Raw genomic sequence first — 22792 nt, 5'->3', positions numbered from 1 at the left:
AAAGGAAAACCTCTGAGAAACTGAAATTCTAGGGGGGGTATTTACCCCCAGGATTCTAGGGGGGGGTATTTACCCCCAGGATTCTAGGGGGGGGTAAATAACCCCAATAACCCCCCTTATTTACGCCACTGAGACAGCAGTTCATTGTACACTTCTGTACACTGTACACAGTAAATTACGTGATGTACAGACCTTGGTCTTGTATTTCCGTTTCCACTGCTTCCGCTACTTCCACTTCCAGCAATACTATACGGATCCTCGTCACTGCTACATGTCTGAATCCTCCTTAACAATCAATAAATCAATCAATCAATTAATACTATACGGATCCTCGTCACTGCTACATGTCTGAATCCTCCTTAACAATCAATCAATAAATCAATCAATTAATACTATACGGGTCATCGTCACTGCTACATGTCTGAATCCCCTTAACAATCAATCAATTAATACTATACGGGTCCTCGTCACTGCTACATGTCTGAATCCTCCTTAACAATCAATCAATAAATCAATCAATTAATACTATATGGATCCTTGTCACTACGAGATGCATGGATTCTCCTGGACGATAAAATAATCACTAAATCAATCAACCAATCAATCAATCAGTTAATACTAAACGGACCCTCGTCACTGCTAAACGTCTGTATTCTCCTGGTCAATCAATCAATCAATTAATAAATTTATCAATTAAATCAATAAATCATTAAAGATCAACAACCTAATTATTATTTTTACATTTTAATCGACCAATTAGCAGAAAGTTTACAGTTGTAGCTTAAAATGATCAGTTATAAGTATTTACCTCAATAAATCAATTAGTAATTGTTTTGTTTATCAGTGATTTAACTATGAAACAAGCTCCTCAAAATTATCAATAGTTAATTCAGCATTATTTAGATTTTCTAATGGTTGACATATTATCTCTATACATTTATATACAGTGTAAGCCTATTTATCAATATAATGAAGACGACATTAAAGTGCAGCTTTGCTATAAAAATAATATTTTTTTACGATAAAAGAGACATTTACTGAGACATTTTTACTGAGACATTTAGAATTAATTCTGCTTATTTTCTTAAACAAATTTAAAGATATCCCATTTTATTTCGTAAAACATTATTATCTTTTTCCCTTATTGATTTTCACAGCTTCCTTTTGTTTACAAAAGTAAGGAAAACTTCACTAAATGTTGTATACATTATATTGGTATATAGGCTTACCACTGTATATATATATACATATATACTTTGTCCTCAGATTCAGATTCTCAGATTCAGATTCTCAGATTCAGATTCTCAGATTCAGGAATATATTTTTAACAAATCCCAAAAGCATTTAGAACCTGTTATCAAGAATATGTAGTGGAGGCAGTTTACTTCTTAGCATCTCCATTGCAACAACATTGATCACCAGTATCCAGATAGGGCTATCCAGGATATCACTCTAGATAAGTAGGAAGTACAGGGTGTCCCACGAAACATGACAGTTGGTGAACAGTTTTAAATGTCGTCTTCCATAATTTGTTAAGTTCTTTGAGATAAAAAAAGAATAATAAAATATATCACATGGCAGTAATATTATAGTAAAATTGATTTTAAAGTAAAATAATTTGAGTGACAGATTTTTTTTTGATGAAATAAATTACATGGCCTTTTTAGTACCTTATAAAAAATATGGAAGACGACATTCAAAACTGTTCACCAAGTGTTATGTTTCGTGAACACTCTGTAGGTAGTTAGATAGGTATAAAGGTAGATAGGAATGTAGACAGTTAACTAGATAGGTAGATAGGTAGGTAGACAGTTAAGTAGATAGGTAGATAGGTAGGTAGACAGTTAAGTAGATAGGTAGATAGGTAGGTAGACAGTTAATTAGATAGGTAGATAGGTAGGTAGACAGTTAAGTAGATAGGTAGATAGGTAGGTAGACAGTTAAATATATAGGTAGATAGGTAGGTAGACAATTAATTAGATAGGTAGATAGGTAAGTAGACAGTTAAGTAGATAGGTAGATAGGTAGATAGGTAGATAGGTAGATAGGTAGATAGGTAGAATTACTTACTTGACTAGTTCCGAAGCTAACTAAGGATATGCACTGTGCTTCAAGTTTCCTGAGAACATGAAAATTTAATTAAAATTTGTTGAAGATTTTGAATAAATAATAATATAAACGTAGATGTACAATTTGCATTTTTATGCAAACATTTGATACAGTGAGAGCCAGTATAGTGTGGAAAAGGAAGACGCCATTAGAGCAATTAATTAAGTGTATTTGAATTATTACAAAGCAATTAGTTTCATCCTTACCTTGTTAAATCACTTATTTTGTGGAATAGATTCAAACTAAACAATTGCTTTGTCTAATATTAATTGGACTATTTACCCCCATGATTTAAGCCTAAAAGCCGTCTTCCTGCTCCGGAGTTTTCAGGTTCTCACTATATTTAGAAATTCGTTGAAAATTGTATCAATAAGATGATAAATAACAGAAAAAAACATTGTTATGAAAGTATTCTACAAAAGTTGCATTTACGATGCCTTGCTTTGTCACGTTAAAATTTTAAATACAGGGTTGAGACTTCAGAGAAATTTAAACTGTCTTAATTAAATTGAATTTAAACTGTCTTAATTAAATTGAATTTAAACTGTCTTAATTAAATTGAATTTAAACTGTCTTAATTAAAAAAGGATTTTTAAAAAGTTACAAATCGTTTTTTCAATCACATGCTTTTCTTGGTAACTCTGTAGAATAAAATAATTCAGGTTTCAACGTGTAGATGGCCGGGTTAAGAACCAGAATCACGATCTCATAAAATTAAGACTAATTTTAATGCACAGTGTTAAAAACAATTTACACTGCAGGTTAGATGATTTATTTCATCATCACGCACTTTCGAGCTCACGCTATCATTTACTTTATAGAACATTTTATATCTACTAGCTGAGGCGCCCGGCGTTGCAGTGGAATTTAAAAAATCGAATTTTGAAAGAAATTTTAGCCTTTGTTTCCCCCAGAGCACGCATGGGATCCCTAAAAAAATGTCAGCCCTTTCGGTTTAGCCGTTTGGCCAGATATAGCTGGCATTGCTGAGCGAAGAGCTTTATTATATAGATAAATCAGCTTTTATTAGCGAGTGAAGGCAGACATCTTTTTTCAATACGGTGGTAGGCGTTTACATCAATATAATGAAGACGACTTTTTATTTAAGTTTTAATTGTTAACAAGCCTTTTCTTAATCACAAGTTTACAATTAGATTTCCGTGATGTTGTGTATTCATGCTGCTTAAAAGCTTGATATGGATCAAAATTGAAATCGAAAGTCGTCTTCATTTTTTACAAAATCGCATATCGCTGTATGAAGACGACATTAGACGTTAAACTAAAATAGTGGTAATTCTTATTTACAGTCGAAAGACAATGAAAAAGAATTTAGAACTGCTAATATTGAAATGCCAAATGATTTTGAATTTAGGTTTTTTGTTTAAAATATTCTTTGTAAGGAATAACCCTGAAACATAATTAATGATAAAAGAAATATTAATATTTATAAATTAATTTTTGGTTTTTGGTTTTGCATTATGAAAATAACACTGGTAATGACTATCATATTACATTATTAATAAATGCAATTTTAATTTCGGGGGACATTTTTGTATTTGTCCAGTCAGTACTTGTTTTTAATAGTATAATAGTTTTTTTTTAAGTTAAAGAGCCATGCCGACAAAGTTTGAAGTTGATCCTAGATTTTCTTGTTTTTCTTCAAAAATATAGTAGTTTGAATTTTCTTCTCTGTTTAATTCTGAACTTTTCTTTAAGATGCTCTTTCAGCAATAAAATTGAAAAACGAATATATTTTTTTTACTTTTTTCTCAGTTAATGGTATACAGGGTACCCTTGTGAATCAGACAAAAATGTGAGGGTAAATTGAAAATATGTCCCTTTTAGCAGTTTTAGTTCAGACGAAATTTTTTTTTTTACTTTATCCTCTATCATCGAAAACTAAAAGTTTTTTTAAAATGCTTGAATTTCATAAAGAAACGTTTTTTAAATGGGCTATGAGTCATTCTGGCCAAGGGGGTTTAATGCCCAAAGCTGGGAAATTTTGTGATAGATACTAATAATCCCGATCCCTTTATCTCCATATCCACTGTGGGAAATTTTAATTTGAGGATCTCTTCCTTTCAGTTATTCCTGCAGGGTACGATTACCATGCAGAATATCAAATAAAGATTAAATTAATCTGCAGATTACCAAAAAAAATTTTGTTCAAATGCTTGATCTGGATATCCACATTGCAATATTTCCCACAATAACCCATACATTTGAATAAATTTTACCTTCGGTCCGGATACTGTCTCTTGAGTTCCCTGTTCAGATTATTCTGATATTTCTTCATCTCGAACAGTTTAAAGGGTTTATCGTGCTCCAGCAGACCGTTGTTTAGCTTCAAGATGTCATTCGACAGCGCGCTCTCGTCTCCCGTCTGGCGCGCGTACACCTAAACAAGCGCACAATTTTAGATTTTATTTCAGAACAACCAAGAAGTCGTTTTTCTTCCAATGAGAACTAGAAAACTGTGGAATAGGAAGACGACATTAAAGTAAGGTTTGGACAGCTTGGCACTTTTTGATAAAAATGGCCAGATCCTCTCGACACGTGTCTTAAAAGTTTCAATAGTAAAAATTCATGCAGTGCATTACGTTTTTTTTGTAAAATTTAAATCACAAGTGCTAACTAAATTTTTTTTAATATTTTGATATTGATACCAAAATATCCATCTTTAAACACTGAACCTGAATGTTTCGTGAATGTTAAAATCGTAAAAATTGGTTAAATTAAATAAGTTATAGGCGAAAATGGACTTTTTAACGGAAATTTGCCAGAGTTCTCCAAAAATAATGGTTTTTTGGTCCTAGATCAACCTATTTTCATAATTTCAAAAAACCAACAACTGGGCAATATTTAGTGGTTAGAGGCGCAACTTTAAACACCCTTCGAGATTGCTGATTTTTAAAAAATCCAAAAATTTCCTAATTTGTTTTTAAGTTTATTTCAACAATTTTTTCTGCATGTTGGTATTTTTTGAAAAAAGAGTAATTAAATCATTTATTAGGTAAAATTGGTCTGTTTAAACTGCATAATTGCTGTTCTTCATTTTCATTGGAGTATTTACAGCCATAACATGAAATTTAAACGTTTTCCTATTCCAGAGTTTTAAGGTTGTCACTGAACATACGTGGCGTTGATTTTCATCCCATTCAATGTAATTTTTTTATTTGAGTTTATTAAAAAATTTTGAAATTGAAACATGAATGGATTTCATGTTTTCGTCGACTTTAAAGATGTTAAAATGAATGATGCAGGATAATATGTTTATTGTAAACTAAAGCAGTTTAAGGCTCTTAATTCATATTCATTATCAGCGATGTAAACAAGTCCTAATCACACCCTCTGTCAATATATTTGCAAAGAAAATTGCAATCATTAATTGTAACCTTGAGATGTCTGCAATATCTTACATTAATCTATTATTAGTAAATTATAAGAAGTTAACAATTGGATTTTTGCAACAAGACCAGTGGAGACCAGTGGAGACCAGTGAAGACCAGTGGAGAACAGTGGAGACCAGTGGAGACCAGTGGAGACCAGTGGAGACCAGTGGAGACCAGTGGAGACCAGTGGAGACCATTGGAGACCAGTGGAGACTAGTGAAGACCAGTGGTAACCAGTGGAGACCAGTGGAGATTAGAGGAGACCAGTGGAGACCAATTGAGGCCAATGGAGACCAGTGGAGACCATTGGAGGGCATTGGAGACCAGTGGAGACCAGTGGAGGCCATTGGAGACCAGAGGGGACCAGTGGAGACAATTACACTAGTATAATCTCCATTACAACTAAACTCCATATTTAAACCTGAATATTCTTTATTCAAGTAAAATTATTATGTAGATTCTTTCGACTGAAGATGAATGAGTTTTCAACTGGTCTAATACTTTGATAAAATGGCCTGATTACAGCCTGTATTGTGGCTTGAGGAAATGAGGCCATATTTAGGGCGGATAATGGATGCTGGGGGGAGGCATGTCAGTTCTTTAATGTTGATAAATTCAAGAATCCATATCCATTAGACATCCCCGGAGTGCAATTTTATGTTTAAAGAGGCTCTTCAACCCCCCCCCCCACTTCCTTCCTCCGAAACAACTTTAAGTTTATCAATGGAGATATGTGATTAATATTTGGTTGAAAGATGCTTTTTGTCCATTTTATATTTGAACACATATCGATTATACTGAGATAAATGCTTACTTTGTAATAAAGTTAGAGGATCACTTGAAATTACGCTTACAGTCCCTTTGAACAGAGCCTAGTTGTCCTAGTTTATATTATGGGCGTTTGTGATATATCGGAATACATCAGAGGAAAATAATATTTACTTTTTATCTTATTCCAGGGCGTGTGCATCTCATTAGCCTAACAACACCGAACTGTATCCTGTCATATTTTCATATCTCATTAAAAAGTCTTTAACAATTTCGTAAGAGTCATACTAAACTTTAATATTAAAAAGTATAAATTAGGAAATACGAAAAATCTACATTTAATGGGTAATAAGGGACTCACGGAAGGACCTCTAGTTTACAGTTGCATTTATATTGAAGTGTTTTATTATGTACAAGGCTTTTAGGGCGCTTCGCGGCCATTTTCTATTTCAACTTTTAATTGTGGCTTTATCTGTGAGCATCTTCTCTTTGTACAGTATAAAACAAAAACAAAACAAAAAGTTTGCGGATTTCTAAATATTTTTCGCGTATTTTCAAAATTTTACTAAAATAAAAAAATTTAAACACAAATTTTTTTGAATTTTTATCATTCAGAAACCTTCCTTGGGGTCACGTAAGGTCCCACACAAAATTTGGGCCCGATCGGTTCAGCCGTTTTGAGGTTTATTGGATTCAAACAAACAGACACCCAGACAAGCTATTGATAAAAAGATATAGAAGAAGAAAGATACTCCAGAAATTACAACGTGAACTGTTCAAACTTAAAGCAAAGACGTAATATATATCGATAAACGTCAGAGTTATCCTACTGTTATAAAGTTCTATGTTACCCAATCATCACAAACCCCTTCTTTTAAAATGTAGAAAGCTAAATTGAAAATTAAAGCATTTTAAAGAATCTTTAATTAGTATATATTCTTTTATACTTTTTGCGATGAATGCTTCCTAGCTCTGTATTCCTTTTTTCTGCTTTTTATTTAATTCTAATGCACTCTATGCAAAAAGATACTTCCACTATATTCTTACATAATTTAAGCGCAAATCTGTTTCCTCTGTTTTTTAAGCTCTACTAGTTTGGAAACCCAGCGTTGCCCAGGGGAGTTTACCCGCGCTTTGTCGTAAATTATTATCTTAAATATTTATCCCGTTAAAACTGAACCCACTCATTTTAGAATCTCAAAACCAAGTCCCGAGCTCCCCAAACAAAATTTGATGTAAATCGTCCAGGGGTTCCTGAGTTATGATCGGACAAACAAACGGACAAACAAACAGAGATTCAACTTTATATATACACAGAAGCAAGGTTTTGAACTGTAAAGCAAAACCATCAAAAACATTTGGATTATTTAAAGAACATTCAGATGCAATTCTTTTACATTCTCAGCGTAAATCTAGTTCCTCTGTATGTTTAAGCACCGCTGCGGTTTATATTAGCAAAACCATATCTAAAATATTTAGAGCAAGAAATTGAACTGTTTATCTATAAGGAGCTCCGACTTAAATAAAAATTTAAGCTGGCACACAAAGCAAAAACGGAAACAGCGTAAGAAGATGAAATGTGTACGTCTTGTGTCTAATAGTATGTCCACAAAATAAGATGGCTAAGAAAAATGTCTATTAACTTGATTTAAAGGGAATGTAAGCGTAATTTCAAGTGACCCTCAATGCAAAGATGACAATTCCCGATTCACAACGTTACCTTTGAAACCTGGATCTGTTTAATAATATGGAAGATATTGTCATTGTATAATGTGTAGGGTTAAAAGTGTTCAATTTTAAAAGTTAATAAAATGTTTTCACTTTTTCTGCTCTATAAGTAACTTTTTTAGAGAAAAAAAAATTAAAAATTTATATTCATTGATATCTAATACATACTTTTTAAGGGTATCGTTGTTTATCATGCATTGTCATCTATGTACATGAGGGTAACATGAAATTACGCGTATAGTTCTTTATTTGAATACAAGAAAGCATAAAGGCGGAAGATATGATTATTTTCCGGATAATTGCAAATTACCATCAATTTTGCAAACATTTTCTATGCAATAATTTATTTAACTATTTGAGTTTTGAATTGAATTTACGAATTAAAGTGCACACATACAATTTACAGAATCTGTGTGATTTAAAGTTTTGGTTTTTCACGATTTAGATTACATTAAAATATCGAATCATGACTATAAAGTATAAACCCAACCAATTTGTGCCGGAAAAAAATCTTTGTGCATAAAATGTTAAATCTTATTTTATTTGAATAACACCCATTGCAATTCAGTGCTTTCCTGAAGCGTTCCAAAATAAATTTGAAATAAAAAAGGTTTAGGCAGATCTTTTAGAAAATTTCTTTTTAACTTTAAAGAACGTATTAAAAAATGTTGTGACCATAGAACGTTATTTAAAAAAAATGTTGTGACCATGGAACGTTATTTTAAAAAAAATGTTGTGACCATGGAACGTTATTTAAAAAAATGTTGTGACCATGGAACGTTATTTTAAAAAAGTGTTGTTACCATGGAACGTTATTTCAAAAAATGTTGTGGCCATGGAACGTTATTTAAAAAAATGTTGTGACCATGGAACGTTATATTAAAAAATGTTGTGACCATGGAACGCTATTTCAAACAATGTTGTGACCATGGAACGTTATTTAAAAAAATGTTGTGACCATGGAACGTTATTTAAAAAAATGTTGTGACCATGGAAAGTTATTTCAAAAAAATGTTGTGACCATGAAACGTTATTTAAAAAAATGTTGTGACCATGGAACGTTATTTTAAAAATGTTGTGACCATGGAACATTATTTAAAAAATGTTGTGATCATGGAACGTTATTTAAAAAATGTTGTGACCATGGAACGTTATTTAAAAAAAAGTTGTGACCATGGAACGTTATTTTAAAAAATGTTGTGACCATGGAACGTTATTTAAAAAAATGTTGTGACCATGCAACGTTTTTTTTAAAAATGTTGTGAACATGGAACGTTATTTAAAAAATGTTGTGACCATGCAACGTTATTTTAAAAAATGTTGTGACCATGGAACGTTATTTAAAAAAATGTTGTGACCATGCAACGTTATTTAAAAAATGTTGTGACCATGGAACGTTATTTAAAAAATGTTGTGACCATGCACCGTTATTTTAAAAAATGTTGTGACCATGGAACGTTTTTTTAAAAAATGTTGTGACCATGGAACGTTATTTAAAAAGATGTTTTGACCATGCAACGTTATTTAAAAAATGTTGTGACCATGGAACGTTATTTTAAAAATGTAGTGACCATGCAACGTTATTTTAAAAAATATTGTGACCATGGAACGTTATTTAAAAAATGTTGTGACCATGCAACGTTATTTAAAAAATGTTGTGACCATGGAACGTTATTTAAAAAATGTTGTGACCATGCAACGTTATTTTAAAAAATGTTGTGACCATGGAACGTTATTTAAAAAATGTTGTGACCATGGAACGTTATTTAAAAAAATGTTGTGACCATGGAACGTTATTTAAAAAATGTTGTGACCATGGAACATTATTTAAAAAAATGTTGTGACCATGGAACGTTATTTAAAAAATGTTGTGACCATGGAACGTTATTTAAAAAAATGTTGTGACCATGGAACATTATTAAAAAAATGTTGTGACCATGGAACGTTATTAAAAAAATGTTGTGACCATGGAACACTATTTAAAAAATGTTGTGACCATGGAACGTTATTTAAAAAAATGTTGTGACCATGGAACATTATTAAAAAAATGTTGTGACCATGGAACATTATTAAAAAAATGTTGCGACCATGGAACATTATTAAAAAAATGTTGTGACCATGGAACGTTATTTTAAAAAATGTTGTGACCATGGAACGTTATTTTAAAAAATGTTGTGACCATGCAACGTTATTTTTAAAAATGTTGTGACTATGGAACGTTATTTAAAAAATGTTGTGACCATGGAACGTTATTTTAAAAATGTTGTGACCATGGAACGTTATTTAAAAAAACGGTGGCAGGAAAACATCTCACCAATTTGACCAGAATATTCAGCGAAGATAACGATAAAAAATAAAGACTTAAAAAGCAGTTCGGTAAAAAAAAAATAATTCTTTGTGAGAAACCCAAACCACCATAGTCTCAGTAGAAGTAAATATTTCCATTTATTGTTAGCACCGATTGAAGGGTTCATAACTCTAAGTATGCTCTAATTGCTCTAATTGGATAATGAGATAGATAGAAAGATAGATACTACTACATACTAATTCTGATGGTTCAGAATAGTCATGACTGAACCCTGATTGGATCAGGCGCTAATGGACTCAGCATACAGGAGTGCAACATGTAAAATACAAAAGGAATTTAGTGTTTGTCACAAACTCTGATTTTCTAATCCTTATAGCTTTGCAACCCTATGTTGTAGACTTTAGATATTTCAAACTATGAATTATATGATAGATCAAATAATCTGAGTTTGAAATATTAAAGGTTTACACCATCAGGTTGCATATATATAGGAATTAGAAAATTCGAGTTTGTGGCAAAGACTCAACTCCGTTGCGAGGAAAAAGCCCAAACTCCCAAAGGCTCAAGAATTTAATTATAATTTAATTATTATTATCTAGACCATATTTTTCATCCAAATTGCACCATTATATATATATATTACATGTTATTGTCTAGCTAATCTCGGCAGTATATCACCTTATATGGGCATTATCTGCACTTTAAGAATAACCCATTGTTCATGAATTTACACATTATCAAATGCAAAGTTAATTCAAATATGGATAAGACGTATATTTTCAATTGAAATTATAACTTTCTTGGTGTTATAATTAAAAATATTTTTTTGTAACACATTTTTCTAACAACTGCAGTCAACAGTATCTAGAGTAAATTGACAGTGATCAAAAAATGTCAAGCTCCGAAGCAAAAATCTGTTAGAATTCGACCAATTACCTCATAAAAGCTAAAGCTAAAAACAACTTCTTTATATTTTAAAATGTACATACCTAGTGCTACAAAAAAGTAAAAATTGAGTAAGCGAGATTAAATCAAAGGCTACCAAGGCGTTGCGACATTTTTTAGTTGATCCTGTCTTCAAAATTAATGCAATTTTTCTGAAGGCACAGAGGGGCTGGGGCTAGCCCGGGACGCTGTGGTCATCAAGATGGACATTGGTTTGACCGCAATGACAAAAAAAGGAGTACTTGTTTGCACTTGTTGTACTTGTTTTAAGTTTCAAAACCTAAGCTATTATTGTGTCATATTCCAAACAAAATAGTATATCTTAAAGAGCAAATCCTCTTAAAATGGTTTAATCTATGTTTAAATATGTGCAAAATTCATACCTGACTCTTGCAAAGCCTTTTTATCAGTATGTTTCCCATGTCATCCATCTTCAATTTGAATCCCTGAAAAGATATTTTTAATATTGTTGTTTATAGATATTCATCAAAATATTATCTAGAAGGAAAAATTAATTTTGACAGAAGCATTGAGTCTTTGCCATAACCTCAAATTTTCTAATCCCTATTTCTTTGCAAAATAATGTCGTGGACCTTTAATATTTTAAACTAAGCATTCTTTTAGATTAAATTATTTAAGTTTGAAATAGCAAAGGTGTATATAATCAGATGCAAAGATTAAGAGATTAGAATATTTGAGTTTGTTGCAATTTCCCTCTTGTAAGGAATCAAATGTTGCAACAAAAAAATTTAATTTACAATTCTCAACTTTAATTCCCATTTTTATTTTATGATTATTGTTTTTTTAGATATTTATCTAAAAATATTTTCTTAAAGGAAAATGCGATTTTTGACAAAGGAATTAAGTCTTTGTCAGAAACTCAAATATTGTAATCCTTATATCTTTGCAAACTAATGTCGTGGACCTTAGATAGTTCAAAGTATGAATAATGTTTAAATTGAATAATTTAAGTTTGAAATATCAAAGGTGTACGCCATCAGGTTGCAAAGATATAGGGATTAGATAACTTCGGTTTGTGGCAACAACAAAGTAATAATCTTTTTACAATTCACAACTAAGTTCCCATTTTTCTGGGGACACCCTGTGTATTAGCCGTCGATAAACCAACATGCTGTAAGCGTACCGATTAATTATGAAAATACGTATAAACAGTGTATGATGAGTAGCTAATGATGCCCATATAATAACAACTATATTCCTATAATATACCCTGTATGCTGTATCTACCTATACCGCCGAATATGGAATTATTATGCCTAAAGCCCGGGGGGACTCATGTATTTACAAAATTGAGAAGTAAAAAAATATGAATTTAATCAATAATAATATACGGAAGTTCCAAAATGTATTTCATTTCGTTTGTTCGTTCGTTCGTTCGTGAACGATCCATTTCGTTCGTTGCTTTTCAATCGTTCAGAAAAAAATGATTTCATTCGTTCTCGACATTATCATTCATTTTTCAATCATTTCGATCATTTCTCACTGAACGATCGTAAAGTAAAATCGTTCCCTGTATGAAATTGTTCTTTCCGTCAAAAACCGTTATTTTTTCCAAACCTTCCGGAAAATTAGTTTGTTTCGTAAAAAAACGATATTTTTTTAAGTTCTTACTTATAAAATGAATGGCTAACTGAAATTTTTATTTTTAACGGTTGGAACTAACTGTTAACGAAACGGCTAGAAAAAAATGGAACGTGACCAGCTCTACTGGTGAATACAAGGATGGAAGAGAAGTGAGGGATTTGATAAAGAAGTATTCTATTCTATTCTATTCTATTCTATTCTATTCTATTCTATTCTATTCTATTCTATTCTATTCTATTCTATTCTATTCTATTCTATGCTATTCAAATTATTCTGTAATGTTATATTTGATTCTATACTATTTATCTTTTATTTTACTTTATTTGAATTCTTTTTTCTTTTTTCAAACATTTTGTACAAAACTCTATTCTATTTTCATTTCTTCTTTTTTGATATTTTTGAATGGACAGAACCTATATAGATCGGGTTTAATGAATTGCCGACTGTAGTGCCACAAAAAAATCTGCTGTTATCCAATTAAAATAAGAGTAACTACAAATAACCCTCCATGCATAGATGGCAGTTTTCGATTACATTACATTCCACGTACAGTCCCTTTAATCAGAGCTCTAGCCAAATATGAGTTAACTGTTTCAAACTAGGCATTTATTTCATGAAAGTTTTCGTTGTAGATATTGAGTTTTATATAAAACTATTTTATTCAAGAGTTGTGCAATAACTGTAAAATGAAGAGGTTATACATTGAAGTATATACAGTTATCAGGATGTGTATACTTGTATCTAGAATTTATTGGCCTAAATCCCATCTGACCCCTAGACCCTTGGTTAGTATACAAGCCAACAAATACATTGATAAATATAGACCGTTTAAACCATTCACGAATATGATACAATAATCATCGTCTATTTCTATACAATGAAGACGATGTTTTATTTTTATTTTTATTTGTTCCAAAATTTTTAAAAACAGAGACAATCGTAAACGAAAAGTTTGTGTCAATTTACAGCTTCTCTTTGTTTACAAGTAGTTAACTTCCAATTTGAAAAACGCATTCTTGATAATAATTCGTCTTTATTTAATATTATAAGCGCCGAATTTAACTTTATGGTGAATTTTAAATCGATTTAATCTCAAATTTTACATAATTTAAATTTCACCTTCAAACCTTTGAATAAATCCATCAATCAAACGTAAATTTCAAAAATTCGTAAAACAGTAGGTGGTCAAGTGTTTTAGAAAATATACAAGAAAAGGAAGAAAACAATATGTCATAAAATATAATTTTATCTTACATAATTACAGCCCCCCCCCCCCCCCCCCGGGATACGTGTCTGAGTATGCATTGATGAATATTTTAATCAAATGTGGTTAAACACATTTCTGAGAGAACAGATATTTTTCTACATATAATAAAGTAATAATTTATGTTTGTCTGTTTGTCCGATCATAACTCATGAACCCTATGACCGATTTGCCTTAAATGTTGATTGGGGAATGCGGGTGAACCACGGAAATGTTCTTAGTTTAGTTTTGAGATTTCAAGTTGAGTTGGTCCGCTTTGAAATTTACAACCAAGCGCGTATAAACGGCGTATGAAACCAAGGTTTTAATGCAAGGAAAGTTATTTCAGAGGTGTACGCATCTTTTGTACTGCAGTGTACTGTCTCTGGGCGATAATGTAAACACAAGACGGATGTCATAGCCTGACATGGGATCCATCTTATACATAAAAAAAATCAATGAAATATTCTGGTCAAAGGAAACTTTTATGTGAATTATCATAATTATCAAAATTTAATGCTTTTAACTTCCTCGGATACTAGAAAAACACTATAATGTATCTATTATTGTTTACAAATTCCGCCCAGAGAGAACTGGTTTCAATATGTGCCCAGAGTATACGCAACTGCAATTAACTTTCCTTGCATTATAACCTTGTATGTAACTATGAGAACTCTATAAAAATATAAAAGCTTGGAAACCCAGCTTTGACTGCCCACTAAACTTTACCTTTCAAACTACACCTATTAAACTTTAATTCTTTTACCCAAGTTACGAACATTCCCGTAGTGTACGAGTTCCCCAATAAAAATTTGAGGCAAATTGGTCAAGGGGTTTCTGAGTTATGATCAGACATACAAACAAACGGCCGGACAAGCAGAAATAACTATTTTATTATAGTTGTCACACTCAACAAAGCTTTCGGTGCGTTCTGCAGTACTACACTTACTCAAGATAAATTAGCGTTTAGTGGAGAGTGATATATTTAGATTGTCTATAGAAGTATATAGTGGAGAGTGATATATTTAGATTGTCTACTTTATAGAAGTATATAGTGGAGAGTGATATATTTAGATTGTCTATAGAAGTATATAGTGGAGAGTGATATATTTAGATTGTCTATAGAAGTATATAGTTCAAGTCACTGCTAATGAAATAAATGTATCTTCCCACCACCCTACTGGGTTCTAATAGATACAATTAGACAGGATACAGTCATCAAAAGGAGGCAGGTTTTTTGTGTGTTAAATAAATTGAGTCTTTGCCACAAACTCAACTTTTCGAATCCTTATCTTTTCAACCTGATGGTGTAAACCTTTGATATTTCAAACTTTGATTTGATCTAACAGAATTCATAGTTTAAAATATCTATTGACTTTGGGTTACGAAGATAAAGGATTTAATCAGAGTTTGTAGCAAAAACTCAAACTTTTAAAAATACCGATTAGGAAAAAAGCTTATATTAATGATGTAAAGAAATTAAAATTAATTTTGGGGCAAGATACCGAATATTTGGTATTTACCTCCCTAGATCTGTAAAAAAAGAGGAAATATTGTTAAAACTTCATGCAAAACACAAAATTTTGCAAGCTATTATTTATGAGCAAATGTGACATGGGCTCAATGAGTGATTTTAATTGAAAACAACGAAAAAAAAATGTTTACAATATCTTTTCAGGAATATATTTTAGTATCAACAATTATTTAGCTCTTTTTTGCAGGATTTGAAATAAGATAATGGTGTTTATCATATTTTGTTTTGTATTGTTATATATGATGTGTATTTTATCTTGAACCTAATATTTGAATCCATCGCAGGAAACGAATTTAAGAATAAAATTTGCCAGGTTTGAGTGAACTAATTATGATTGATTAATGAGTAATTAATGAGTTAATTACTGTTAATCACCTGGTTAATCTGTTTAATTATCTCCTCTGTTCCAACATCTCGCATTGGATTTTCAAACCCTGCCACTCCGATCCTTAAAAGAACAAGTTATTTGGATTTTTTTTTTTTTTTTTTTTTTAACTGTTAATATAGATTTTTATTTTATTTTGGTTAAATAACATTGAATTGGTTTTAAAATCCATTTCAACTAAAAATCTATTTTTCCAAAGCATAAAAACTTGATGATTACATTAAAATCGAATGGTATAACTAACTATTTTTTTAATAAATTTAAGAAGCTGTTAACTGTATTGAGAAAAGAATATCGTTCCACAATACAAATGATGGCTTTTTTTCAAAATAAGTATATCGTTTTAAAATGTAATCATCGCATTTTTAGGCTTTACAGTATACACTAAGAACTAGGCAGAAAGTGAAGGTCCAATTTATACAATGTCACCGACACGGCTTTTTGTAATCTTGTAGCAACCCTCTAGCTTTGATTTTAAACCCTAGGAAAGAAAAAAGTATTCGAAATTTAATTTTATTGCCGTGATCAAAATAGATTAAAATTAATTTTAATTTATTTATTGTATTTCATTGTTATGTATTGTCTAATATTGAAAAGGTCTTCGCTCAAATATATATATGTTATTATATCTTTATAAATATATATACAAATAAATATGTTTCTAAAATTCCACGGGCAACGCCCGGCACTTGAGCTAGTATTAAAAAATCATCTTTGAATTTGTAACTCACCTAAATCCGTCGAAGCCCTGTTCTGTACCATTGACCGTGATGACCGGAGCTCTAGCGTAGGCTTTAGCAACACGCCGGTTACGCTCCAACACTACTACCTGGAAACATCAATCAATCAATCAATTAATTAATCAACTTACAATTTGCTTTTTAACTTTAAGAATTGTTATTCATGTTTAACATAGAAGGATAGGCTTTTCAGTTTCTCCCATTGATGATAAGATATCATAATATCATAGTTGTTTCCATTATTTTTCGTTGTATTTTTTTCACCTTTTTTACATGCAACCCGACCCATCATAAGCACCAATTTACAATGTATAAAACAGTTGGATCTATGTAATTATTGATCAATAATTTATTTATAAAGTGATAAATCTAAGTATAAAACATTTTATTAAAGAATAACAATTTTTTAATCAATTTAGTTTTTGATGAAACAATTGATGAAACCAAATTGTAAAATGCAAATATAAATTAGTTTGTTTACATTTTGTGTGGAGAGAATGTAAACATCGCAGTTCAAACTAGACTACAGAGGACGGTAAAATTTATGTAACATTTTGATACGACTTTATAAACCTAGAGTAGATCCTCCAGTTTTTAATTTACGTATACAAGATGTGAAAAGAAATTTATTTGGTCATATTAAGATTAAAAAGGAATTGAGTCTTTGTCAAAAACTATGATTTTCAAATCTCTATATCTTTGCAACCCAATGCCGTAGACCTTAGACATGAATTCTGTTAGATGAAAGAATCTAAGTTTAAAATATCAAAGGTTTACACCATCAGGTGTAAAAAATATAGGTATTAGAAAATCAGATTTTGTTACAAAAACTCAATTCCTTTGTTTGATCTTTTCAACAGGTGTTCAATAAGAGAAGCAATGATTGAGAGAATATATGAGATCAATCTTTACTTCAGTTTGACGTGACTGCAGTACAAAACATGTTTGAGCCTGTCTTGTGTAAATATATGAGATCCTTCTTTACTACAGTTTGACGTGACTGCAGTACAAAACATGTTTGAGTCTGCCTTGTGTAAATATATGAGATCATTCTTTACTACAGTTTGACGTGACTGCAGTACAAAACATGTAAATATATGTTGAGAAGAACTGTAAAAGATGACGTTATAAACTGTTTGGAATAATTAGATCGTGCCAAAACTGTAGACAGCTAAATGCCAACTTTTTCGGAACATCATCTCAACATTTCAAGTATTTCAAGGTATGAAGATCAAAAGATAACAAATGTAAACACAGCGACCAAAATAGAATTTAAAACAAAAGCAAACAAAGTATGCAAGAACAAGAACAAGAACAAAATACAAAACAAGAACAAGCGCAGAATACAACATAAGAACAAGAACAGAATACAAAAGAAAAGAATACAAAACAAGAACAAGAAATGAATACTAAACAAGAACAGTAACAGAATACAAAACAAGAACAGGAAAAGAATACAAAACAAGAAAAGTTGAACAGAATACAAAACAAGAACAAGAAAAGAATACAAAATAAGAACAGAAATAGAATACAAAACAAGAAAAGTTGAACAGAATTCAAATCAAGAACAAGAAAAGAATAAAAACAAGAACAAGAAAAGAATACAAAACAAGAACAAGAAAAGAATTCTAAACAAGAGCAGGAACAGAATACAAAACAAGAACAAGAAAAGAATACTAAACAGAACAGGTAAAGAATACAAAATAAGAACAGGAACAGAATACAAAACAAGAACAAGAAAAGAATACTAAACAAGAAAATAAAAGAATTCTAAACAAGAACAGGAACAGAATACAACCAAGAACAGGAATAGAATACAAAACAAGAACAAGAAAATAGTACAAAACAAGAACAAGAAAAGAATACAAACCAAGAACAGGAACACAATACTAAACAAGAACAAGAAAAGAATTCTAAACAAGAACAGGAACAGAATACAAACCAAGAACAGGAACAGAATACAAAACAAGAACAGGAACAGAATACAAAACAAGAAAAAAAAAGAATACAGAACAAGACCAAGAAAAAATACAAAAAAAAGAGCAAGAACAGAATACAAAACAAGAGTAAGAACAGACTACAAATCAAGATTAAGAACAGAATACAACACAAGGACAGAATACAAAACAAAAATACAATGCAAAACAAGAACAAACAGAAAAGAGTTGTATAAGGTGTCTCTGAAAAATGTGTGTTTAGGCTTTTTATCCTAATAAATATTATTGTTTGGGGTTAAAAAGTGCTTTTAGTGGATACAATGTACAATGTGCAATGTACAATGTACAATGTACAATGTACAATGTACAACTGACGCAACATTTTTTTCTAAAATGCGGTTTTAACTTTTAATCTACAAAAGAACCGAGTTTAACATTTAGTTTTAAAAATCTCCAAGTCTGTCATTAAAAATGTGCAATTTATTCTATTCTTTCTTATAAAACGTCAAAAAAAAATTATAATTCGAATTTTTTTTCTAATCTTTGGAAAGGAAACCATTTATGTACATTGTACCTATAACTAGAAGCACGTTTTAGTACAATTGAACTATATTTATTAGACTAAAAAGCCTAAACACACTTTTTAACCTGAACACAAGTAGACAAATGATAAAGTTCCCTTAAAAACAAAAAGGTAATAACGTCAACAGCTAAGGAGTTGAAAATTTAGAGCAACTGAAAAGAATAAAATGTTTTGTATTTCTAATATATAATTTCGAATAAATTTGCATTTCCATACTTGTGTGTAAAATAAAAAGTGGAGCTACGAGCCCGTCAGGACAAATGGAGGAAAATGTACGCTAGATTCTGACGTGTGTATTTAGGTTAATCAACTACACTGATCATTGTTATTAGTTGCAGTACGCGGAAAAGGGATTTGAAAATAAACCAAAATTTTTCTTCACCTTAATCATACATGATAAAATGGTAAATGAAGACAACTTCTTATAAATATACAGTGCTCCTTCAGTGTAGTTGATTAACCTAAATACATACGTCACAATCTAGCGTACATTTTCCTCCATTTGTCCTGACGGGGCTACGAGCTACAAGGATTGTTGAGTAAAATAGGAATCAAAAAAGTAATAATTGGATTATAAGATTATTAAAAATGTTGCAATATTTTAATCTTATAAATTCCTTTGTAACAGTGCAGTGTGCAATTCTGGCGTGAAAAATCTGTCAATTTAAAAACAAAAGGAAATAAAAATTTTGCATTACCATCACTTTAGGTTTTGATTTGAACTTCAAATTGCCGTTTTAAAAATAATCTTTCGGCGACAACCATTTAAAATATCATTGATTTCGTCATGTTTTGGAATTTACTTGAAGGTTGAGAAGTTTAAATCAAGATTAGATATTTCTAAATCTTTCTGGACCTCAATGACTTTCACCTTTTCAGCTTGATTGCCTTACGCACTGAATTGTGTATATCGAGCTCAATTTTGCGTATTGGCTCACTTAGGACATTTTCAAATTGAAAATCATCAAGGAATCTATAGATTTTGCAATTTAATTCAATTGTATTCAACACTGTCTCAAATATCTCGGCGGGGAACCAATTTGGACGCAAGAAATCTTTTTATTTCTTCAACAAATAACTTCCCCCCCCCCCTCCCTCTTATCTGTCAATATCATGATTCAAACCATTTTATAATTGGTCATGCTCTTAAAATAAAGGAGTTAAGATTTCCATATTACGTGCTATTTACTTTAGCTTGACGTGGTGAAATTTACATTAGTTTAACGTAGCTTACCTTAGCCCATATTTCATCATCTATGGATTCCCATTTGTCCAGAACTTCTTGGATGTGATCCTGAACAAATTGTAAAATTATTAGAAGTTTAATATTGTGTCTAATAAGAAGGAGGAGGAGGGGGGGGGGGTATGAGGAAGGGCGACGAGAGGATTCTATGGCTTAGTTTTCGTGTGTTGTATTCTCTTGGAATTCACGACATACACGCTATGAACATTTAACACAAGTTTTCATGAGTTTATAATAAAAAATGATAATTGTAAATATTTCAAATGATGCGCTTCCCATGACTATTTTTGACTTTTTAGTCTTTTCTTTGAAAAAGATGTTGGTTCAGCTGTATATCGACGTTTTAAAAAGTACATATTGTAAAAGTACTGTTTTCAGTGTAAAGACATTATTAACAGGGTACTGCATATTGTAAAGATACTTTACAACAATGTAAAGACATTATTAACAGGGTACTGCATATTGTAAAGATACTGTACAACAATGTAAAGACATTATTAACAGGGTACTGCATATTGTAAAGATACTGTACAACAATGTAAAGACATTATTAACAGGGTACTGCATATTGTAAAGATACTGTACAACAATGTAAAGACATTATTAACAGGGTACTGCATATTGTAAAGATACTGTACAACAATGTAAAGACATTATTAACAGGGTACTGCATATTGTAAAGATACTGTACAACAATGTAAAGACATTATTAACAGGGTACTGCATATTGTAAAGATACTGTACAACAATGTAAAGACATTATTAACAGGGTACTGCATATTGTAAAGATACTGTACAACAATGTAAAGACATTATTAACAGGGTACTGCATATTGTAAAGATACTGTACAACAATGTAAAGACATTATTAACAGGGTACTGCATATTGTAAAGATACTGTACAACAATGTAAAGACATTATTAACAGGGTACTGCATATTGTAAAGATACTGTACAACAATGTAAAGACATTATTAACAGGGTNCTTCTCCTTTCATTAACCTTCCTTTCCATACTTCCAGACCTCCCTTCCTTCCTTCTCCTTTCATTCACCTTCCTTTCCTTTCCATACTTCCAGACCTCCCTTCCTTCCTTCTCCTTTCATTCACCTTCCATTTCTTTCCAGACCTTTCTTCCTTCCTTCTCCTTTCATTTCCTTTCTTCTCCTTTCATTTCCTTTCTTCTCCTTTCATTTCCTTTCTTCTCCTTTAATTTCCTTTCTCCTCCTTTCATTTCCTTTCTTTTCCTTTCCAAGCTCCCTTCCTTTCTTCTCCTTTCATTCACCTTCCTTTCCTTTCCAGACATTCAGGCCTCCCTTCCTTTCTCCTTTCTCCTTTCATTCATCTTCCTTTTCTTTCAAGACCTTGCTTTCTCCTTTCATTTCCCTTCCTTTCCTTTCCAGAACTCCATTCCTTTCTTCTACTTTTATTACTTTTCTTTTCCTTTCCAAGCTGCCTTCCTTTCTTCTCCTTTCATTCAGCTTCCTTTCCTTTCCAGACCTCTTTTCCTTTCTTCTCCTTTCATTCACCTTCCCTTATTTTCCAGTCCTCCCGGCCTTCTTCCTTTCTCCTTTCATTCACCTTCCCTTATTTTACAGAACTCCCGTAATTGCTGTCCCTAAGTTCGTATTGGCCTGAAAAAAAACTAGTACTGCCTACTGCCTACGCCCCGGGCCTATATGCCTAATCTCAGGGTCCTAATCCCAATCTTTTCCTGAGGCACCGACAGTTACAGAAAAAAAGATTTATTGAAATATAAACCAGCGCATTCTACAGTTTTCAGTGTGGTGTGCGGAGTGTAGAGTGTAGGGTGTAGAGTGTAGAGTGTAGAGTTTAAAGTGCAAATTATAAAGTGTATAGTGTACCGTTTAAAGTATAAAGTGTTGATTGCATAGTATAAATTGTGTGTAGAATGTAGAGTATAGCGTAAAGAGTGTAGAGTGTAGAGTATAAAGTGTAAAGTGTACCGTGTAAAGAATAAAGTGTTGAATGTAGAGTTTAAAGTGTAGAGTGTAGAATATAGAGTCTAGAGTAGAGTATTGAATGTTAAGAATGATTTAGGTTTTGTAGAATGAAGAGAAAAGAGTAAAACTTGAATTGGGAAATTTAACCCAATTTGAAGAGTTACACATCTTAAGTTTGCAAAAGAAAATGAAGCCTACGCACAATGCAATATTGCATCATTTACTGCAAAAAAGGAATTTAGGTATGTATTGCATGCATTGCATATATCAAGCTCAAATATTCCCTCTTTCCCCCATCCCCCCCCCCTC

General features: G+C 31.5%; 1 protein-coding gene across 1 annotated transcript in view; it reads right to left on the bottom strand.

The window, feature by feature from the left end:
* The window catches only part of LOC111701371 (uncharacterized), a 53955-nt gene that overhangs the window by 9007 nt on the left and 22156 nt on the right, over window positions 1-22792 (bottom strand). Inside the window, exons 4-11 of the mRNA XM_023472629.1 lie at window positions 20512-20571; window positions 16749-16846; window positions 16008-16080; window positions 11634-11696; window positions 4347-4507; window positions 2071-2119; window positions 1352-1452; window positions 193-285 (exon numbers count right to left, since the gene is read on the bottom strand). Of these exons, the coding sequence (XP_023328397.1) occupies window positions 193-285; window positions 1352-1452; window positions 2071-2119; window positions 4347-4507; window positions 11634-11696; window positions 16008-16080; window positions 16749-16846; window positions 20512-20571 (698 nt within the window). The remainder of the gene's footprint in view (window positions 1-192; window positions 286-1351; window positions 1453-2070; window positions 2120-4346; window positions 4508-11633; window positions 11697-16007; window positions 16081-16748; window positions 16847-20511; window positions 20572-22792) is intronic.

Source organism: Eurytemora carolleeae, unplaced genomic scaffold (assembly GCF_000591075.1).
Source record: "Eurytemora carolleeae unplaced genomic scaffold, Eaff_2.0 scaffold154, whole genome shotgun sequence".
NCBI lineage: Eukaryota > Metazoa > Arthropoda > Copepoda > Calanoida > Temoridae > Eurytemora > Eurytemora carolleeae.
This window is presented reverse-complemented; position numbering and strand designations above follow the sequence as displayed.